Source organism: Canis lupus, chromosome 9, assembly GCF_003254725.2.
Source record: "Canis lupus dingo isolate Sandy chromosome 9, ASM325472v2, whole genome shotgun sequence".
Classification (NCBI taxonomy): Eukaryota; Metazoa; Chordata; class Mammalia; order Carnivora; family Canidae; genus Canis; species Canis lupus.
Window position 1 is genome coordinate 38,559,449 of NC_064251.1, and position 23,741 is coordinate 38,583,189.

General features: G+C 37.3%; 1 protein-coding gene across 5 annotated transcripts; it reads right to left on the reverse strand.

Annotated features, from left to right (window-relative positions):
* Window positions 1-309: 309 nt before the first annotated feature.
* Window positions 310-23,024, reverse strand: DDX52 (DExD-box helicase 52). 5 transcript variants are annotated; one of them, XM_025440133.3, is made up of 15 exons: window positions 22,870-23,024; window positions 22,023-22,218; window positions 18,866-18,996; window positions 17,189-17,374; window positions 15,482-15,625; window positions 14,728-14,839; window positions 13,777-13,849; window positions 13,088-13,291; window positions 10,467-10,557; window positions 7,515-7,637; window positions 7,127-7,277; window positions 6,835-6,910; window positions 5,483-5,554; window positions 4,554-4,646; window positions 310-1,440 (listed from the first exon to the last, which is right to left on the reverse strand). In XM_025440133.3, the coding sequence occupies exons 1-15, from the start codon at window positions 22,954-22,956 to the stop codon at window positions 1,383-1,385; spliced, it is 1,797 nt and encodes a 598-aa protein (XP_025295918.1). In that variant the 5' UTR covers window positions 22,957-23,024; the 3' UTR covers window positions 310-1,382. The 5 variants fall into 5 exon arrangements, with proteins under 5 accessions (XP_025295918.1, XP_048970162.1, XP_025295919.1 ...); XM_049114205.1 differs by having other exon boundaries at window positions 22,023-22,184; window positions 22,802-23,011; XM_025440134.3 differs by having other exon boundaries at window positions 22,802-23,011.
* Window positions 23,025-23,741: the final 717 nt, after the last annotated feature.

Here is a 23,741-nt window from a genome sequence, read left to right on the forward strand (position 1 = left end):
TACATATTTTGTGTACCTTTTTTTTTTTTAAAGACTTTATTTATTCATGAAAGACACAGAGAGAGAGGCAGAGGGAGAAGCAGGCTCCATGCAGGAAGCCCGATGTGGAACTCGATCCCGGGACTCCAGGACCATGCCCCGGGCCAAAGGCAGATGCTCAACCGCTGAGCCACCCAGGCATCCCATATTTTGTGTACCTTATAGCAAATGGTCTCCATTTACATAAATTCTGAAGATGAACAATTTATCTCATTTAAAATATTCAAGTTGGAGTCTATCTGTCCTGACATTAGAATAAACAGCTGAGAATAAAGGAAATTAATAAGTTTAATTAATCCTTACATGTATGAAGTCAATTTTTTATTCCAACTGTATAAAACTAGCAACTAAGAAAAATCTGCTAATAGTGAATAGACTCCATCACTGTATAATCTTAATTCTTTACATCTGGCAGAGACCTGTTTAATAAATGGATGCAGGGCCCTAAAGTCTTTGGAAAGACAAGCTGTAAGAGAATGCAGCCACAGGTCTATCAAGTAACAGGAACATTCTTCCTTATCAGGATAAAGTGTTTATCAGTTTTCTAGCAAAGTCATTTTGAATGGAAAGAGACAGGAAAGAGCATGATTAGATGATGGAAAATGGAAGTAAGAAAGGGAGAGGCTGACCATAATCTTGTAATTGCAACATTATGACAGGTAAGGTACGAGCTGTCCAGTGGAGTATAAGGATATTTAATATAGACCAAATAATTTAAAATCCTAGGGAACCTGAATAACCAGCCACAGAGGAGGCTTTTTGTTGTGGCTCATACCACAAAAGGTCACCAACAAATTAAGAAATAGTAAAGAGAACAATAGATCTCTTCTTGGTAGACAGCCTGTGCTGCTTCTTGTTCATCTAAAAAAAAAAAGAAAAAAAAAGGTGAGGGTGGTGCGATGATGGGTGGTGGTGGTGAAAAGGGGCATGCAATCTCAAGGCTTTATTTTGAAATTTGGTTCCAGATGCCTCTCCACAGCATACATCACACCTTCCTTCACACTGAAGGGAAAAATCCTTAAGAGTTCACCACATTTGGGTGTTGTTAATTTTAGCATAAGCTTGTGTTCTTCTATAAGAAGTATCTCTCTGGATTCACACCACAGAAATGTCAATGAATGTTATTTCCATTGTGATTTCCACTGATCATTTAAAAGTCACCTACAAATCGAAATATGACATGATGCATTCATAGTTTAGGGTTCTTTTTCATCAGTCCCACATTCTTGTAGTTATTTTCAAATGTTACAGGTGATTACAGGATTTAAAGTATTTCATGAAAACTACATTCTTGCTGGGGATCATAAAACTCCATTTCCGATAGTCTTTTAAAAAGTCTGTTTTTAACTTTTGTCTTCAAGAGTTACTTTCTTCTTGCTGTTCTGAGCAGTGACCTTTTTCCTGTGACAAGAAAATTAAAGAAAGTTGAATCCAAAATTCTAGATATATGACCTTTCTAAAACTCTGCCAGATTAATGAGCATTTTCCTGAAACCTACCATATAACCAAGTATATGAGGCACTAAGAACATAGGTAGGCATTCGACCTGGTCTCTGCCCTTTAGGAAATCAGAATTACTTGAGTGAGACAGAAACATACCAGTAAAGGACACTATAACGTAATATCAACGATGGAGACCGACTCTGACATTACTAATAATAAGAGTTCACATTGATTAAGTGCTAGATCCTGTAATCAGATAATCTTCCTAAGTTATGAACAAAGAAGATTCTATTATTACCCTCATTTTACAGATGAGGAAAATGAGGCAGAGTGGCTGAATAACTCGCTGATCATCATACGCTGATAATAAATGTTTTTTTTTAAGATTTTATTTATTCATGAGAATACACAGAGAGGAGAGACAGAGAGAGAGGCAGAGACACAGGCAGAGGGAGAAGCAGGCTCCATGCAGGGAGCCTGATGTAGGACTTGATCCTGGGTCTCCAGGATCACGCCCTGGGCTGTAGGCGGCGCTAAACCGCTAAGCCACTGGGGCTGCCCTGATAATAAATGTTAGACACAAAACCTGACAGTCTGATTTCAGAGTCTGGTGAATGCCATCAATTAAGTTAACAGAGGAAAAGGAAAAATATTGGGAGAAAATAATCAATGTTTGCATTCTATAGGTTAGTAATGCAAAGTTCCTGGATGTGTACTAATTTATTTAATCCTCAACCAACCTTGAATAGCAGAGTGGCCGTGATTTACATACTTCTTTCCATCATACAAAGGGTGATGTGACTTGTCCAAAGTCACACAGGAAAAAGTGGTATTAGAGCCAATTCTTCTGACTTCAAGTCTAATTTTTCCCACCACTCTACCAGGCTGAGTTTATAATGCCTGAAATGAAGTCCACTAGGCAACAGGGTTCAGGTTTATATGGAAAACTGGGCCTGGAGATACGGACTTCAGAGTTCTCAGCAAGTTGTGGGTAGAATCATTGAAAGGAACATATAAAAGGCAAGCTGGAGTCAGATCAGGTGTTTACATTCTCTATTGAGAAGGATGGCTTTTAGATATGAAGACAATGGAGACAACCACAGCACCGTAAGCAGTGAGATGAAGGGACAAGATTTATACCAAGAGTCCCCATCGTCTCAGTGCAGCTTGAAGTATAAACACAAGTATAAATGCTACAAACTTGTAAAAACAACAAAGCATAATTCTTTAAAATATTAAAGTAACTTATTAAAATTCAACATAACCACCATTTTGATACTATAGTTTATTTCTTTTTGTTAAAACTTTCATCAGCTGCTGCTCAGTGCCTACAGATTACTTTTTTTTTTTAAGATTTTATTTATTTATTCATGAGCGACACAGAGAGAGAGGCAGAGACATACGGCAGGAGAAGCAGGCTCCCTTTGGGAAGCCCAAAGCAGGACTCAATCCCAGGACCCTGGAATCACAACCTGAGCCAAAGGCAGACGCTCAAACACTGAGCCACCCAGGCATCCCTGAGAATACATTTCTAGTTCTAGCTTTCTTTAAAAATAAATTTTTTAACTATTTACTTATTTATTTATTTGAGAGAGAGAGAGAGAGAAAGTGTGTGTGTGGGGGAACGGGGGACTAAACACGGACAGGGAAAGGTAGAAGCAGGCTCCCTGCAGAGTAGGACCCTGGGATCATGATCTATGCAGAAGGCAGATACTTAACTAACTGAGCTACCCAGGCACTCCTAATTCTAGCTTTAAGATCATCCAAAGAATAAGGTTCTGATGCATACACAACAGTTCTGATACAACCCATTAGAAGAAAAAGTGTAGTGAGAAAGATCAGGTGACAAAGGTAGTCAAGTAGGGTGATCATCTCTCCGATCCACTGGCTTAAGTGTCAGCCAGGAACTGTTACCACAAAAAATTAAAATAAAAAAATGTATTAAGAACAAAAAAAAAAAAAAGAACAAACCAAAATGAGTATGTACAGGTGCAATTAAAATGATTTAAGCTTTCAAATGATACTTTTGTAAGTTTGTAGCATTTATTCTTTCCAAGCTATTACAACTTAAACTTTGGGACACTGTGTACATGTTGTATACTTGAACTAAACATTACTTCTCAGTCAATACAAAATGTCAAGTAAGACTCTTGTTCCAACTTAGAAGGAAAGCTCATGCCAGTTTTCATGTCTTTGTTCACCTTGTCCCTTCCATATGCCTAAATTTTACCTGTCCTTAAAGATAGTTCTACCTCCTTGAAGCTTTTTGTAACTATACCAATTCATACTATTTTGTCTCTACACTTCTATTTTATTTAAAAATTATTCTCTAATGTTTTTTCATGTGTACTAATCTCCTTTCCACAACTCTAGGATAGGGTCTCATTTTAGATTCATTCACACACCGAGCACCTGGCAGGTGAAAAGGTACTTGGTAAATGCCTACATTTTATACATATTATATGTGAACTAGTACCATATGGTAGAATTTGAAAAGTGTCATTTTCCTTAAATAGCATAACAAGCAGTACTGGTTAGCATAGTTTTAATTACCCCTATCAAAAGGTAGTCCTATGTGTATGCTAAAAAATCAATGCTGTAACATCCTCATAAAACTCAGCTGAACTACTACAAATTTACTCAAGTCATTCCTGTTAGAGGTATTACAATGTGCTTCAGCATAAGTCTAAGATTACACTGAAATCCTGCTTTGTGGAAGGGAGCTTCAGGGAAGATTCCATCAATGGGAGTCAACAACCCTCACTGCTACAGCAGTATGTCTTGATGTAGGCTATGTAGAAGTGGTGGGCAGTGCAATTCTAATTCAAAGTGAACTGAAATCATTCTTTCAAAGATGGAAAAACCCAGATCAATAATATACAGATACAGAAAAATTCCCAGACTGAATCATCCAAGTTCCCAAATCACAGGCAACCTGAAATATATTACTTTTATTACATTCTATAACAGACTGAACCTATCAATTCTACCTCAAAAAAGCTTATCCTAAGTAGAAACAATGCCTACTATAAGACAGAGTTGAACAGTCACTTTTCTCATCATATGCTTACCGTTTATTCTTAGCTTTTTCTAAGAAATATTTTGGAGTTGTACTAATGCTCTCCCTTTCCAATGGCTTCTTAATCATCTTTTTCTTTTGTTTGCTGAAAGTTATAGAGAAAAGAATGAAATTCAGTAGAACTGAAAGAGCTAAAGCTAAATAAAGCCAGTTTTGATTCTTGATCACAAAATTCACTTTTTTTTTTTAACAAAATTCACTTTTTAAATCACTTACGGTTTGTGGTGACACTATATCCACTTTATTTTACAGATTTTATTTATTTATTCATGAGAAACACAGAGAGAGAGCAGAGACACCGGCAGAGGGAGAAGCAGGCTCTCTACAGGGAGCCCGATGCGGGACTCAATCCCTGGACCCCGGGATCATGCCCAGAGCCAAAGGCAGAGACGCTCAACCACTGAGCTACCCAGGCGTCCTACTATATCCACTTTAAAATGCTAAATCACCTACCTAATAGCATTTAGAAAGATAACTCAAAAGGATGATAAATTTAATCAATTTTGAAAAAGGCACTGATGCTGATTAAAATAGGTCCTGTGTCACATTTACATCCTCTGCCAATAAGCATTAAAATTTGATTTGGAGCAATTAACTGTTTTATCAGTTTTATGAACTAAAATCAATTCTAAGAATATTTTACTTACATTTAATAACTTAAAAAATCTGAATACTTAACATTTGAAGAATGAAAAAACTGACAAGGAAAGAACATATTCATAGATATTTAAAAAGGAAAATTTTAGGATTTCTAAAAGTAGTAGTATTGCAACTGTAATTATAAGATTGTGAAAGCAAGAATGCGTATTGTGGGGGACAGGGAGAGGGAAGGAGAGAAGGAGGGAGGGAGGAAAGGGAAATGGGGGGGAGGGGGAGAGAGAGAGACAAAGAGAGGAGATCTAGGTAAATTCAAGATTGTACCTTAGTAGTTTTTGGAAACCTTTTATGTATTCTGGCACAGGACATCCAGCCTGCTGTATAACATTGGCAACGCTGAAAAGGAACCCATAAACTTAAATTTGTATTTGTTCAAATGGATGTTTATGTACTTAAGCCCTCTGTACAGTTCAAGAGGAGTGAAAACTGCACACATATGAAAGTAATCCAGTATAGTTTTCTGATATAAATTATCACCGGATATAAGTACACTGGATTGCTGAAGAGACCTGTTTGGTGGACTAAAATCGATGCACTGATGAGTAATTTTAGCTAGCAGCTATTTCTCCTCAACATTGGTCAAGCCCTAAAAAGCTACTAACCATAACGTACTGACTGGAATTTATGAGATAATACTGCTTACTATGCACTTGGCATTGTCTTAGGCTTTTCATGTGGTTTTTTCAATGCACACAACCACCCTTTACCAATGAGATACTATCATTACCCCCTTGCCCGGACGGAAAACTGAGAGGCACAGTTATGTTGACATGGAGGTCACCAGATTCACATGCCTGGAGTTACTGAGATGTAGATGAATCTAGGCTATTGAAATAGATTCCCCTATACATGAACATGTAAGAGTCTGCTCAAAGTGTATTCGAGGCTGACAAAGCTAAGGTTCAGAAGGCACAAATCAGAATCTTTACCAAAACTGATAAACAGATTAAAATACAAGCTGCCTTTGGCCATAACTTAATTTCATTTATTAGAAATGTTAAGTGCTATCAATTATCATCAGTCTAAAATTACCGTAGGCAGACAAAATAAAGGAAACTCAGCTTTCCTATGATGATGGACTAAGTTAAGACGCAAGATTCTACAAGTGTGTCATGTGTTACCCAGGCTTCAAAGAGCTACAACTGAATAATCTTGAAGTGTTACTGAAATAGTTTTTCCTAGACTAAATATAAAATTCCATCTGCCTCTAAGAGTAAAGGGAAGGATGCACCATGGTAAGAAATAATTCTGACTGGGCTGACATGACTCGGGGGTTTGCTTTATTCACTAATCCAAAAACTTCACTAATACATAGTGAGTAATATCAACTGATGGCTATGGGGAGAATCCTGAGAGTCTGAAATTTAACAATGAATATTCCATTATGAATATTTCCAAATTCTAATAATAGAAGGGCAAAACAAGGCCCTTTGATAATTTTTCCTTTGGTCTTGGCTAAAATCTGGTTGAATAATGCCCTAACAGTAATTGGGCCCTGGCCATTTTGCAATTACCTGTTAATTGTGTGTGCACACAAGAATAATGAAGTGGTCTTACTATCTTAATACTAAGTTATTTAAAAAAAAAAAAAAACTAAGTTATTTTTCCTAACTTACCTTCTTAATAATGGTTTATCATCTTCAGTGAAAAATGTAACAGCTTTTCCTTTATGCCCTGCTCTTCCAGTTCGACCTAAAAACAAACAAACAAACAAAAAACCCCATTAAAAAAAACACACTTTTCTGGGGAAAGGGAACTAACTTCAAGATTCATATACAAGTCACTGGTTTTTCATTAAAATGAGCACTATAAAATGAGCATGTTTGAAGGGAAGAGTAGGCACAAAACAGAGGAGTCGTGCCCGGGGGTGGTGGGGACAGAAGGGTAGAAGCAGGAAAGAAAACTCACCTATCCTGTGGATATATTCCACTGAGCTGGTTGGAAAGTCATAGTTGATCACCAAGTTCACACCTTTAAAATCAATCCCTCTGGCTAGCAAGGCTGTACAAATAAGAACCCAGATTTTTCCAGCTCGGAAGCTGTGGACTGTGTTATCTCTCTGGTTAATAAAACACATGTTAAATGTTTTAGTACTACTCTAGGAACAGAAAACAAGTACTTCATAAATTTTATGCCAATATTTTAAAGTTTAGTAGTTCTATGCAACTGATAAATTATTGAATACTACATCTGAAACCAATGATGTATTTTATGTTGGCTAACTGAACTTAAGTAAAATTTAAAAAATAATAAAATTTAGTAGTTTATTATTTTGAAAATATACACTTGACTTTACCTGTTGCTGTGTTCTGTCTGCATGAATAACATCTACATTAATACCTTCATATATGAGCTCATGAAAAAGTTCTTTAGCCCTTTCAATGGACTGAACAAAAACAAGAACAGGGGGATTGAAACCCTAAAAGAAAAAAGGTTAAAAAAAAAAAAGAAGGTAAAAATCAGCACACATAATCATGAATACAATCATAGTACTTCATATGATTTTAGTTCATAAAAGAACCCAGTTCAATTAAATGTACTTTTTATTGCCAAATTTCTCAGATCAGTGGTCTAGATCTGCCTCCATCTTCTTCACCATCCATTCTCTACTCAACTTGAACTCTAATTTCCATCTTGCTAATTCCAACACTCATAACTAATTAATCCCCTTTACCTTTCTACAATAATAGATGCCTACTCCTTAGAACAATCATCTCTTGGCTTCTGTGCCTCAGAGATTTTTAAATTCTGCTAAAATGTAGTAACTGTTTTTATTTTTATTTTTAATTTTTATTTTTTTAGTAACTGTTTTTTAAATTGTGGGTATTCCTCCAAAGCTTAGTCTTTGGTTCTCAGTTCTCTCAATATAGTCATTATCTTTTTTTTTTTTTTTTTTTTTAAGATTTTATTTACTCATGAGAGACAGAGAGAGAGAGAGAGGCAGAGACAAAGGCAGAGGGAAAAGCAGGTTCCCCACAGGGAGCCTGATGTGGGACTTGATCCCCAAACTGGGATCACACTCTAAGCCAAAGGCAGACTCTCAACCACTGAGCCACCCTGGTGTCCCTAGTCATTATTTTATTATGTTAAATATAATCTCAGTTATTACCTGCCCTAAGATGATTTTTACATTTCAAGCATCAAACCCCACCTATCTCTCAAACTAACTTTATTTTCAATTGCTCTATTAGGGCTTAACCTTTTTATTTTGTTTCGCAAACTCCCCTTTCAGAATTTAATGAAGCCATGAAGCTTTTTAATAGGCAACTACGCATTCACACAAAATCTAACATAAAACTTCAGTGTTCACAAACCTCCTAAAACTCATACATGGCTAGAAATCCGTGATGTATAATCTCTATGTGTGTATCCATGCGAAAACCTTAAATTTCCTAGTGCCAAATGATACCTTTAAGAATATTAATGAAATGAATATACATGGCATCATGAGCCAAGCACTATTCCAAGTACTACAATGGAGAGAGATAATATTCTGAGAAAGATAATATTATTTCTATTTTACAGATGAGGAGGCTGCAAGGTTATTTTGCCTAAAGCTAATTCCAATCCAGGTAGTCTAGCTCCAAAGTTCAAGCTCTTAACCACCTCTGTAGTCATTAGGTTACAAACTTTCACCCTCCAACTACTCTTAATGTTCCACCACTGAGACCATCACCCTCATTTATTTCCTCCTCATTCTTTTTTTTCTTTAAAGATTTTATTTATTTATTTATGAGACACACACACACACACACACACACACACACACACAGAGGCAGAGACACAGGCAGAGGGAGAAGCAGGCTCCATGCAGGGAGCCCAACCTGGGACTCGATCCCAGGTCTCCAGGATCGATCACACCCCAGGCTGCAGGCAGTGCTAAACCGCTGAGCCACCGGGGCTGCCCAATTTGCCTGCTTCTCCCTCTGCCTGTGTCTCTGCCTCTCTCTCTGTGTGTCTCTCATGAATGAATAAATAAACTCTTTAAAAAATAAATAATAAAATTCTTCAAAATGTCCAGTGCTTTCTCTTAATGTGACCCCAATTTTCCTGTCCAACCTGATCTTTAATTTTCACCATAAACTCTTTGCCTTAGATAGATAACTCCTTTATGAGTCTCCAAACCCACTGTGTTCACCTCCACTGCTTAGACTTTACTCCAACTGCTCCTCCAACCATCAACTATCCTTGCCCTTTTATCTCACAGGTTCTTCCAAGACCCATATTAGTAGCATTTCCTCCATAAGGCTTTCCCCAATCAATTCAAGTCTCCCTGTTAGCCCCAATATGACTATATGGATGCTTAAGAAAAACACTCTATAGCCTTTTATGACACTTTACTGCAAACTATCTTACACAAGTCTATTTCTTTTATCCCCTAAAAAAGACTAAATTCAGAGTACCTGAGTGGCTCGCTGGTTGAGCGTCTGCCTTTGGCTCAGGTCGTGATCCCAGGGTCCTGGGATCAAGTCCACATCAGGGTCCCCACAGGGAGGCTGCTTCTCCCTTTGCCTATGTCTTTGCCTCTCTCTCTGTGTCTCTCATGAATAAATAAATAAAATCTTTTAAAAAAGATAAATTCTAGGGACATGGCTTAGGATGTCTATTTGTTTTATTTTCCCCTGCCCTAAGACCTTATAGTTAACTTTTTTTTTTTTTAATTTTTATTTATTTATGATAGTCACACACACACACAGAGAGAGAGAGAGAGAGGCAGAGACACAGGCAGAGGGAGAAGCAGGCTCCATGCACTGGGAGCCCAACGTGGGATTCGATCCCAGGTCTCCAGGATCGTGCCCTGGGCCAAAGGCAGGCGCCAAACCGCTGCACCACCCAGGGATCCCTATAGTTAACTTTTTAATTATGGCTTCTACTCAATATTTACTGAAGGAATAAAAAACAGAAAGCTACATCCAGTGTCCCACTTATTCTACAATGCTCCTAGAGTTCTGTAAGAAACCAGCAGAGGAATGTGGGGGAAATAAAGGGAGCACTACAGATGTAGATGTGAAAAAAGGAGGCTTTTAGGACATCAGGTAGGTCTTTTCTTAGCCCACCCTGAGCTGGGAACAGAAAACTTGTATTCTGAATGGTGAGCCTCCCTGCCTGTGACAACAGTTGACTCAATGTGCTTAAGAAGTTACTACTGGATTACTAAATATGAGATAGGAATAGTGCTCAGTCTCCTATCAGTCATATAAGATTCTGATGAACTTTACCACAGTTCAAGAAGACAGTCCAAATATACCTTTTTAACAAGTTCTCTCATGGCCAGAAGTTTCCCAGTCTCAGACCCAACAAAGAGAAGCTCTTGTTCTACGGTCTCTACTGCAGAATTCCTGAAAAGAAAACATACTTTGCAGATTATAAAAGCCAAATTTTGCTTTCCCCTCCAAATTCCAAATAAATGAAAAAATTTACACATAACCCTAACAGAATCAATTTTTCCACTGTCAACATAAGCATTTAACTATTTATACTTTAATTTGAAGACAAAGTTATTTATTTAAAGTTAAAGTTTTTTTTTTTTTTTTTTTTTTTTTTAAAGTTTAAAGATTTTATTCATGAGACACAGAGAGAGAGGCAGACACAGGCAGAGGGAGAAGCAGGCTCCATTCCATGCAGGGAGCATGACACAGGACTCGATCCTGGGTCCCCAGGACCACACCCTGGGCTGAAGGCAGCGCTAAACCACTGAGCCACCCGGGCTGCTCTATTTTAAAGTTTTGTTTTATTTAAGTAATCTCTATACCCAATGTGGGGCTCGAACTCATGATCCTGAGATCAAGTTGCATACTCTTCCGACTGATCCAGCCAAATACCCCAAAGCTATTTTTATTATTTATTTATTTAAATTTCATTTATTTGACAGAGAGACAGAGAGAGAGTATGCACATGTGTGAGCATGGGGGTGGGGGGAGCAAAGGGAAAGGGACAAGCAGATCTGTGTGGAGACTGACTTGGGGCTCAAATCCACAACACTGAGACTGCGACTCAAGCTGAAACCAAGAACCAGATGCCCCTCAAAGTTATTTTTACATATTTTATTCTAATTATAAAAATGTCATCTAAAAATTCTGAAAAATATAGAAAACTGTAAATAGTAAAACAAAATTGCCCACAATTCTACCATTTTAGAATAAATTATGACATTTTATTGTAGTCTAATCATAAATTTTCACGTATTTACTTACAAAAAATTTCTAAAAATAAAATTACTGGATAAAATGAGAACATTTTTAAGGTTATTATAGGTCTGAGCTTTTTTCTTAATGATTACCAAGTTTCTTATAGATAGCTGGGGGTTAAGGCTTTATAAACACTAATAAGATGCTGTAGTACATTACACTGCATCATAAATACTTTTTCCTTTCTGTTGTCTGCCTTTAAAATTAGATTTACGGTGTATTTGTTCTTTTTTTTAATATATAGAAGTTTTAAGTTTAAAGTAGGCAGAGTGTTCTTTATTGTTCCATTTGGCTTCTTTTTTACTTAGTATGGTATTTTTTTTTAAAGATTTTATTTATTTATCCATGAAAAACACAGAGAGAGAGAGAGAGAGAGAGAGAGAGAGAGAGGCAGAGACACAGGCAGAGGGAGAAACAGGTTCCATGCAGGGAGCCCAAAGCAGAACTCAAACCCGGGACCCCAGGATCACGCCCTGAGCCAAAGGCAGGTGCCAAACTGCTGAGCCACCCAGGGATCCCTTTAGTATGGTATTCTAAGCACTTTTTCAAATAGCTTATCATATATTTATCATACTTATACATATCATACTTATCATATACATATACTTATCATATACTTATCATTTCGTGGGTTGCATAGTATTCTATTCCATGGCTATAATTTCTTAAAACATTTTCCTACTAGTGCATTCATTTAGTATAAAATGCTCCCCCAAATACTTTTTAAAAGGAATTATAAATCAAGTGGCTCAGTAACATTAGCTTCTTCCTCTATGGTCCTACTTAAGCCATCAAAGAAACTAAATCCTCTGGGTGGCTATAGAGCTCATGTCATACTTTGCAGATGGATGGGAAAAGAAATCAAGTGAAAATATGATGACAGAAATACTAATATGACAATTTCCCTTTGGATTATTCTTTTATTATTATTATTATTATTTTAAAAATTTATTTATTAATGAGAGACACAGACTGAGAGAGAGAGGCAGAGACACAGGCAGAGGGAGAAGCAGGCTCTTTGCAGGAAGCCCGATGCAGGACTTGATCCTGGATCCCGGGATCACGACCTGAGTCAAAGGCAGGCGCCCAACTGCTGAGCCACCCAGGCATCCTTCCCTTTAGATTATTCTAAAACAGAAAATCCTTGGGGCACCTGGGAGACTTAGTTAAGTGTCCAACTCTCAATTTTGGCTCAAGTCATGATCTTAGGGTTGTAAGATCAATGCCCATGTCAGGCACTGTGGTGAGTGTGGAGCCTGCTTATGACTCTCTCTCTCCCTCTCTCTCGCCCCTCCCCATCACCTTTCTCTCTCTCCGTCTCTAAAAAAATAAAACAAAATAAAATAGAAAATCCTTGGGACTCCTGGGTTGCTCGGCGGTTGAGCATCTGCCTTCAGCTCGGGGCATGATCCCAGAGTCCCAGGATCGTGTCCTGCATTGGGCTCCCTGCATGGAGCCTGCTTCTCTCTCTCCCTAGTCTCTGCCTCTCTCTGTGTCTCTCATGAATAAATAAATAAAATCTTAAAGAAAAAAAAAAAAAGAAAATCCTTAATCAATCTTGGCTTTAAAGAATACGTATCATTCAGTAAAACTTTCCCTGTGATTAATCTAAAGCCAAACAACCTACCTCCAAAGACTTGTATTTTAAAAAAATCAGTGGGATAAAGAGAAGACCAATTACCTTGCTCCAATGGATACAGTAATGACATTGTCCAGGTTGAGTTTGCACCACTGCTCAACATCATATGCAAAAGTTGCACTGAACATAGCTCTTCTGACCTTATGGGATGTGCAGGCCAGGAAAATGGAAGCCAGCTGGTCTCTGAACCCAGTTTTGCCATCTTCAAACAGTTTGTCTGATTCATCTACTACCAGCCACTCAACACTAAGAAAGAACAAAACAATTTGTGGGTATTGAACTGGAAGATCCAAGACACTTCATTAAACTGTGTGGACACATGAAGAAGTCAAACCATTATGCTACTTCTCAGATCCACACAGACTAGAAAAAGGTAAAAGAAAAATCAGCCAGAAAAAGGTAAAAACAAGACAAACATAATGTTCTATTCCTTCAGCCTCAAAGAGATGAGTTTCCATTAGTAATAGAGCTTCACATCAACCTTAAAAACTCCATCACCATTGCTGAAAGAAGTGAAAACATCTAGCAAAGTTCCATACTAACTGCTTATCAGAATTTGTAACTTTCTTCCAGACCAGATGGTTACTTTCCGATGAGTTTAATGAAAATCATTATTTTCAGCACCAACACTCACTGAAAGTTGGCAGAGAGCTATAATACAAGTAGTCAAGAACAAAATAGAATCAACTAAACGAAAACACACATAAAAGAGATTAAAGTATTATCTGTACCTTGTTAAATCTATTCCTGGAGGATCCTGCTTTAATAAATAGATTAGTCGATTTGGAGTAGTCACAAGAATATCTATAGGAAAAACAAATGGTACAAATTGCAAAAGCAAAATTCATCTCTCTTAAACTAGGGAATTAAACCTCCTGAATTTCAGTGAAAACCTGAAGGCAGGGAGGAGAGGGAGGTTATATTTGCTATCCTACTATACCACCCCACAAAAATTCTTTCTTATTAGTAAGCTAATATATATTTTTTAATCCACCATAGCACAAACTACTATATGCTTACTCTTCATTTATTATGTTTGCTCTGCCTTCTCAACTTCTAAGAGGCAAGAACGCTATAATCCGAAAGTGCTATTTTCAAATATTTAGTTTTATTTTTCAGGAAAATCCTTTCTTTAAGTGAAATTTTACTCAGAAGCTCAAGATGAAAGACAGGTAAAAGCTGATTTTTTGACTGATATAAATAAGGGTAGCAATGTAAGCCATTCTTATCTGCAGAGTATTTCCATCGCAGATTTAAAAGTTAATAGTATATAAAGCAAGGTTTCTCAGCCTTAGCACTACTGCCATTTTGGTCCAGATAACATTTTATTGTAGGGGACGGTCTTGTGCATTAATAGGATGCTTAATGCATCCCTGGCCTCTACCTACCATAAGTTAGTAGCACCCCAGTTTTGACAACTTAAAATGTTTCCAGATATTGCCAAATGTCCCTGGAGTAGAAGGTGGGGGACAGGGGAGGGGGCAAAACTGCTTATGGATGAGAATCACTGGTATATATTTATATAAGTATCGAATGGGAGTGAACACATCTCTTTAGTTTCTCTAAAAACCAAACTAACAGCATATATGACTACACTTTAAAGAACTCTTAGGTGGCAGTTAATGATATATGTAATTTGCAAATCCCATACATGCTCTATAGCTTAAGCATGAATCCCTTACCAAACTTCTTTGATGATTTAGGTCCAAATTTCTTGGCTGCCACTGCCGCTTTGTGGATCATGTGTATCCTGAATCCTGTTCCCTCAGAGATTTTTACTAACTCTCTGTGAATCTAAAATGGAAAATGACAAAAATATTAGCTGCTAAGATACTTAGATATGATGTATAGTCCTGTTTACACTATTAAAATAAGCCCATTACCAACTCATGAACAACTGAAATTAAACTCATAATAATATGTGCATTAACCAGGAATCTCAGCACTTTGCTACCTGCTACATACTGTTTATGGAACACAGTGCTATTATAAACTATCTCATGCTTGGTATGTATTTTTTATTAAGTACATTGGAAGATTTAAAAGTTAAATCTAATATAAATCTAATATAAAATAAAAGTTAAATCTAATATAGTTTTTCTTTCTCAAAACTGAGATGAGGTTTCATTTTTCTAGGTGAGAAAAACACATTTTAGAGAAGGACTATATATTCTAGTAGCCTCAACTTAAAAGATCTCAGAGCATTTACCAAGGAAACATCATTAATATGTAAACCATTGTTTTAGAAAATTATAAAAGACTCAAAAAATTTGCCCACATGCACTAAGACAGAGCACAGGGTGCAGCACTGTACCGAATATTTGCGCATGCTAAAAGACATGGGCCTTACTCTTTTTGAGACCTTTGTATTACTTTCAAAAAAGAAATGACTGAAGCAAACACCAAATACATCCCTTTTAAAGCTACAAGTCACACCTGGTTCGCAAGTTCTCGTGTTGGTGATATAATCAGAGCTCTGAAGCCTTTATTTGTGGGTTGTTTTAGTTGCATCAAAATGGGAATACTAAAAGCCAAAGTCTTTCCAGATCCAGTAGGAGCAGAAGCCAGAAGTTCTCGACCCTAAAAACAAGGTATAAAGTATAAGGTAAGTACATAAACTTTTGAGATCCTGGTCAAGTAATATAACCAGCCACAGAAATAACATATAAAATAATCATAATGAATGCAATCATTCATATTCCCACTGCCTGTCTAACTTTTTCCATATTTGCCTTTCTAATATCATCTACCCCTGCCACCAGTGCCCCAGTGGTTTCTGAGCATTGCCACCAAACACCATTTGACCTGGGTAAAGAATATGGATAACTAAAATCCAAAGATAATTCAACACTTCAGGTAATTCCAATATTCCAATTTTTCTTTCCCACCAAACTCTTTTATCAAAGGAAAATTATAAAACCAACTTTTCCCTCAAAATTTGCACTGCTCAATCCCTAGGGCTAGTTTTAATAAGTAACACAATGGCTGAAGATAAGAAATAAAAAGTAGCAATAACCAAAGTGACAGTAATTTACAGGAGACAGTCTTCAAAAAGTCACTATGATTTTTAGAGCTTTAAGCTGAAGTTGTAAGCAAATCTACTATAATGTGAGGAAGCAACATCATTCAAATATATTCTCACTTCATTTCCCAAAGAAAACAAAAATGACTAGTATGGATGAAAAAGTAACTCCTATCCTTTGGCTACCAGAACCAAAGGTCATCTTGGCTACAAGGGGAGAAAAGTCAGCTCTCATTGGTGCGAGTGTGCGCGCGCGCGCACACACACACACACACACTCAGAAAAATTTAATTTCTCAAACTCTAAGTTAACCCATGACTCTATCGGCAGTAGATAAACAAACTGTGGTTATTTTCAAACGAGAATACTACTCATTGACAAACTCTACTGATAAATGCAACATGGATCTCAAAAGCAATATGCAGAGTGAAAAAAACCGGAAATTGAGAAATAAATAATAGATGATACCATTATGACATTCTAGAAGAGGCAAAACTAATACATGGCAAAAGAAATCAGAACAGCAATTCCCTCTGGGCAGGGGTGAGGTGAGGACTGAATGGCACAACAGACCTTTCTGGGTCTGACAGAAACGTTACACATCTCTGTTGGGGGGATGGTTATAGAGGGCATACATTATTGAAATTCACTGAACTGTGAACTTAAAACTATGCATTTTATTGTATATAAAAATAACTGAGGGAAAAAAAAGGTCAGGCTATGTACAATAATTCTATATTTCTGAAATAGTTCCTGGGAATAATAAACTAAATCATGGATGAATAAACAGAACAGAGTCCCTATCCTTAGAGGGTTTATATTCTAGTAAAGTGTAAAAGGTAAACACAATATACAGTAGGGTAAAGTGTAAGATAAATGCAAGAAAAAGAATGCACTAACTACCTTGGAGAACTGATGGTAGAGGAAAGAATGTTGGCAAAAGGAAAAGATCACATCTAATTGTGATATGGAGGCACAGGCATTTCAGATGGACCTTCAAAGCAAAGGGAGGACTTCAACAGGGGAAGATAAGGTGGAAGGAAGACTTCAAAAACATGGAAGAGAATGAGCTAACACACAGAGGAAGGAATGTTAGAGGCATTCTAGACCTTCATACTCACATGAAGCATAACTGGAATGGCTTGCATTTGGATTGGTGTAGGAGTTTGGAAGCCTGCATCTAGAATGTTCTGAAGCAGTCGAGAATTGATTTTATATTCCTGGTCAAGTTGCTGAAATGTAGCAATAGGGTCAGGAAGATCAGTTCCTTGGACATGAATTTTGTGTTTATTCCGGAAGAAGTTTATCTGAAAAGTGAAATTAAAGGGGTTACCATAGTTATGGTCATGTATATTGCCAGATGTTATAAAACAGCAGTAACAGTTTCTAGGACAAGGGTTAGTAACACATGAAATTTTTTGGTTAAATTATAAGCCCTAAAGGATACAGATATTCGATATACTTTATGTCCTTCTATAGACAGAAGACCTTCATAAGGTCTTCATAAAACTTATCTATCCACTTTCTTCATATTAATGTGTATCATGAGTAATGTGTTATTCATATTAATGTGCTACCAAGATAATCATAACTTGTAATTTATATAACCTTATAGAAGGAAGACACTGAATCCATCTAGTATTTTATTTATATGGTACTTAGCACACAAATGCCAATATTTTTTTATGATTTACTCTAAACTCTACTTATTAAAACTGAGGGCCAAAAGCAGAGTCAAGTAGTGTTGATTCGGTTTGTTTTCCCATTCTGTGATACAGTGAGTGAAATTCTGGATTCAGTGTTGTTGAAATGAGCTGAACAACACTACCTGCAATACAGCAGGTGTGCAGCAGACATGACAATGATTTGTTGTTTCTTCTGTATTCTACTCCTCCTAATCCCAAGGTATAAAATAGGTTTCTTAAGAATTCTAACTCTTGGTGCACTTGGGTGGCTCAGTTGGTTAGTTAAGCATCCGCCTTTGGTTCAGGTCATGATCTCGGGATCCTGGGACATACCCGCATTGGGCGGGCTCCCTGTGCAGCAAGGAGTCTGCTTCTCCCTCTCCCTCTGCCCCTCCACTCTGCTTGTGCTCGCTTTCTTTCTCACAAAAATAAATAAAGAAAAGAATTCTAATTCTCAAATCCCTGTTGGAGGAAATCTTTCTAAACCAGTGAGCTTAATAAAGAGGAGAAAGGGGGTAAATTTTATGTTTATCAAAGGGGATACGAAATTTTAAAAACTTCATTCCAAATACATTATCAATCTTAAAATCTGGACAGGAAAAAATTACATAGTATACAGTACATGAGAATTGTAGGTATGTGTGTATACACACACACACACACACACACCTCTTTTTTTTTTTTTTTTACACACACACCTCTTGACCTGTTCAAGCTTCAAGATACTTTCAAGAATTTTAAATTTTAAAATTTCCAGCCATAGCACAAATAACTAAGTTTTCATTAAAGTAAAATCTAAACTAACATAATTAATCTTTTATCTTCAACGAAACTGTATTCATTTTTTTTTCTTTTTTATGTTTTTATTCATGAGACAGATAAAGAGAGAGAGAGAGGCAGAGACACAGGCATAGGGAGAAGCAGGCTCCATGCAGGGAGCCCGACATGGAATTTGATTCTGGGACCTCAGGATCACGACCTGAGCTGAAGGCAGCACTAAACCGCTGAGCCACCTAGGCTGCCCTGTATTCACTTTCACCAACAGAATAACCCAAGGACTAGGAAAAATTTACTAGGTCAGAAAAGCAACTGGGGCTAAGACATATTTCTAACCTTTTCTTTTCTGAGATTCTCCAACTTTCCTGAAGTTAGTTTATTTTCTCTTTTAATTTTTTTATCTTCAATCTTTGCTTCCACAGACGATGTCCACTGTATAGTAGAACCTTCTTCTTGAGAAATAATTTCTAAAATACATATTAAAAAATAAAAAGATTTTTAAATCTAACATTCTTGAGTGTAGCCAACAGGCCAGTTTCACACTGAATAAAAGTAAAGTACTATCTAATACAATTAAAAAAAAGAAACTAATAGGAGGTATAAAAATTAGAAAAGGAGAGGCAAGTTCTCTGTTGGTAAAATCAGAGCTCTGAAGCTTATTCTCTTCCTTTTATTAGTTCTTTTAGCTGGGTGATATGTAGATGAGTATATACTTGCAAACAGATTAAATTGAAAATACTTATAAACGAGATATTTCGATGAGGCAGCCAGCTTTTCTAGATTCAACCAGTTAGAAAATAAATATGACTAAAGAATAGCTCTCACTTATAATACCAATGAATATGCACAGTATTTAAGGACTAGTCACTAATACAAAGATAGGAATTCTCACTAATTTATAACTAAAATTAGTTAAATGAAAAGTCACGACAAGATTGTTTTGGAAACCAGACTAGCTAACTTTAAAGTTCATGTGGCAAATTAAATATGTAAGAATAACCTTAAAAATTCTAAAAAGAGCAATAAGCAAGACCACTTCTGGTATTTCTTTTCAATTTTCTTTCACTGACTTACAAACTGAAGTACCACTGACATACAACCAATTGCATTTATTTCAAGTATACAATTTGAGGAGTTCTGACATAGTATACATCTCTTAAAACATCACCACATTCAAGTTTATTTCCATCACGACACAAAATTTCCCTGTGACCCCTTGTAACCACCTATCTGCTTTCTGTCACTGTAGATCAATTTGCTTTCTCTGGAATTTTATGTAACTGGAATCATGTAGTATGTACTAAATAAATTAGTCTGACTTCTTTCACTCAGAATAGTTATTTTGAGATTCATCCCGTAGGAACATATCAATAGTTAACTTTTTATTTATAGGTAGTATTCCACTGTATGGATATATAAATTGTTTATCCTTCACCTGAAGGACATTTGTGTCATTTCCAGTTTTTGGCTACTGAAAATAAAGCTGCTATGAACACCTGTGTAGAAGTCTTTGCGACGACACAGGTTTTCCTTTCTTTAGGTAAATTCTTTGAGTGGAATAGGTAGCTCATATGATAGGCATATGTCTAACTTTTTAAAAAAAGTCAATTTCTACCCTAAAAGGCTACTGGAATTTTTTGGTTTGTTTTAAGATTTTATTTAATTATTTAAGAGAGACACAGAGAGAGAGAGAGAGAGAGGCGAGACATAGGCAGAAGGAGAAGCAGGCTCCATGCAGGGAGCCCGACGTGGGACTTAATCCCAGGATCCCAGGAACAAGACCTGAGCTGAAGGCAGACACTCAACCTCTGAGCCACCCAGGTGTCCCTGGCTACTGAAATTTTAACTGAGTTTGTTTCACATTGATTCTGTAGATCACCCTAGGGAGAAAATATTTAGCTGACCAATCAAAACATGGTATGCCACATCTCTCTGTACTATGCCACATATATGCTACATTATAGTACCTATCTGTGTGTTTTTGGTTGCCCAACAGTTGACTCTTTTCCCAAGTCTGCAGCAGGTCTTTTTTTTTTTAAACTAATCTTGGTAGGTTTTATCAAACTTCCTTGCTGTCAGGGAAATAAAATGTGTAACACTGTAACAGGAAAAGTGTGGAGCAGAAGACAATATCCATAATACATGGATTTATCAAGTCAATTATAGAACATCCCTACAATGTGTAACGGCGCACTCTACTATGATTCAATGGACAAAGCAGTGGACTTCCTACTGATACAATGTTTCTGGTGGACAAGTCCAAAATACCTAAATTTAGAATAAACCTATTTGTTAGTTCTGAAATTCCATTTCTGAGAATTTATCAGATATACTCTCCATACACACAAAGATAAGCACAATGGCATTTATCGCAACATTATAATAGCAAAAGTGAGAAAACAAACTAAATGTCCTTGACAAAGGAACTTGTTAAAATTGATTTTGGAATATACAGTGGGATATATTTTGTATTAAAATGAAAAGGCCGGGATCCCTGGATGGCGCAGTGGTTTAGCACCTGCCTTTGGCCCAGGGCATGATCCTGGAGACCCAGGATCGAATCCCACGTCGGGCTCCCGGTGCATGGAGCCTGCTTCTCCCTCTGGCTATGTCTCTGCCTCTCTCTCTCTCTCTCTCTCTGTGTGACTATCATAAATAAATAAAAATTAAAAAAATAAAATAAAATAAAATGAAAAAGGCAGTGTACTTCCTACTGATTCCAAATAGTCTCCAAGATATATATACATAGTATTTTTTAATTAAAGTGGAGGAGGTGGGAAGGTACAGAATAGAATAATATATACAGTATCCTATTATTCAGGTTTTCTAAGGGAGGTATAAATATAGTGAATAGATCAAATCTTTCTAAAAATTCATAAGAAAATGATTAATAGCAGTTGCCCCTGGAGAAACAAGAGACTAGAAATAGTGGGAAGAAAATTTTTTTTACCATTGTAAAACTTTTAAAAACCAGGTGTAAATATTTACTTTATCCCTACAGTAAAGTACAGGAGAAAAACCCTGTAAAAAATAGTCAAAGAGTCAGAACACACAATTTGCAAATGCTAAGATGTAAATGTCCACTGGAACATATGAAAACATGCTCAACCAGTTATCAGGAGAATTAAAAAAAAAAATGGTTTCATTCATTAGGTTGACAAAGAATTTTAAGATCAATAGTATCTACCATTGACAGAGGTGTGGGAAGTAATTTTTAATTATCTGTTCAAAGGAAGAAATGTGCCTACCCTTTCAGCCAGTGATTCTACTTTTGGGATGTGAATTACAGAACAGGACCTGTACAAAAAGATATATATACAAGTACATATGCAAATACAATATTTATAATGGCAAATACCTGGAAACAACCTGAAAGCCATTAGCTAATGAATGACAGGTATACCGTCGGATTTATAACCTTAAGCCTGTTATTATTTTTGTAACTGAAAAAAAAAGTAATAAAGAGAAAAAAAAAAAAGAACCAAGAACTAACCTGATATCATCTTCCTCTTTTTCTTGTTCTGCTCCCTCTTCCTTTCAGTTAGGCTCTCTTCTTTTTTCTCTTCATCTTGAAGCTCCTGATGAGTTCTTGATGCTCCGCGCTCACCTGGGACAGACTTCTTGTTTCCAAAGAAGTCGAGTCCCTGCAGCACCTCTGAAGAATCAAAGTCATATTTTCTTTTTCCTACCTAAAATCCAAAAAATTTAAAATGCAATCTACTGACAGACTGACATTGCTTTCACCCAAGCAGTACTGGCATTAAGGACGTGGGTCTAATAATTCCCCATCTTTTTTTTTCCTTTTCACCAAGTATTTGTTGAGCTGACAGCTGTGTATGGCAAATGGAATATAAGATGACAACTTTCCTGACCTCTGAACAGTAGTAATAATAATAATAGCAATTAACATCTATATGCTTATCAGCCTAACACCTATATGCTGTCAGGCAGATTTCTAAGCATGCTTATATATATTAAATTACTTCATCCTTCAACGCTAAGGCGTAAATAGAGATACTACAGATGAAAAAAAATTAAGGCATTAGGAGGTCAAATAACTTGCCTAAGGTCTCAAAAGGATTCTGTGCTTTGAATAAGCTAAAGAGCAGAGAAGGGGAAGAGTTTCTGTGCTAAGCTCACCGTGGTCTACAAAGAATGTTAAGAGTTCACTCCGAAGGCAGAACTTGACTAGGAGGTCTGAGCACGAGCCCGACGCAAAAAGAGGGAACATGCCCCGCCACCAGGCCACGGGCTCCCACCCCGCCCTCCTACCAGCCAGATCATTCTCGGGTTCCTGCGCCTCTCAGTTACGCCGGCTTCTGTTTCCCTCCGCACAATACCTGGAATCGCGCTGCATCCGCGGAGAAACGTCTCACATCGAATTTGGCTCCCACGCCCAGCCGGCGAAAGAGATCGTGAGCATCCATTTTTACCCAGAGAGCCCCGCGGTCCCACGGCGCATGCTCAGAGGATCTCTTCTCCCGGAAGGTCTGGGGCCGGGCTGTGGGCGGAAGTGGTTCTAGGGGGCGGGGCCTGGCGGCGGTGGGGAGACTACCTCGAGTTAACTCGTATAGCCCGTCATTACTTATTTATTTGTTCTTTCAAAAAACATTTGTCAAGATCCTCTTAAGGCCAGCCAGCGTTCTAGACTTTTATGGCAAACAACGCCTTTTTTTTTTTTTAAAGATTTTATTTATCCACAGAGAGAGCGGGAGAGAGGCACAGGCACAGGCAGAGGGAGAAGCAGGCTCCACGCAGGGAGCCCGACGTGGGACTCGATCCCGGGTCTCCAGGATCACGCCCTGGGCTGCAGGCGGCGCCAAACCGCTGAGCCACCGGGGCTGCGCAGCGTATCACTTTATTTTCTTCGTTGCATGTGTACTGTACAAAATTATTCACTTTTGCATTGCCTCTCCCCGTTTTAGAATGAAAGTCCGTGAGCATGGGGATCTAATTTGCTTCAGTGCTGTATTCTCAGTTTCTGTGTACTCTTCAGTAAGTGTTTGATGACTGAATGAGTGAATGTCTTACAGAAGACTACTCTGGCTATTTGGAGAATGAACCGTCAAAAAGCTAAGAGTGGAAAAAGTGAGGCTAGTCAAAGTAGAAATGATGGTGGTGGCTAGGTTTAGGGTGGGGTCTCTGTGCCGATGGAGATAAATGGATAGAATTTGGGATATATTTTGGAGGTAGAGTTAAATGCACCAAAATG

Coding starts and splice junctions, on each gene's coding strand:
- DDX52 (XM_025440133.3), bottom strand. CDS start 22,956: ATGGATGCTCACGATCTCTTTCGCCGGCTGGGCGTGGGAGCCAAATTC. Junction 17,375..18,865: donor AGAATCTCAGAAAAGAAAAG/GTTAGAAATATG, acceptor TTCACTTTTCAG/ATAAACTTCTTCCGGAATAA. Junction 13,292..13,776: donor CCAGGAATAGATTTAACAAG/GTACAGATAATA, acceptor GTTCTTTCTTAG/TGTTGAGTGGCTGGTAGTAG.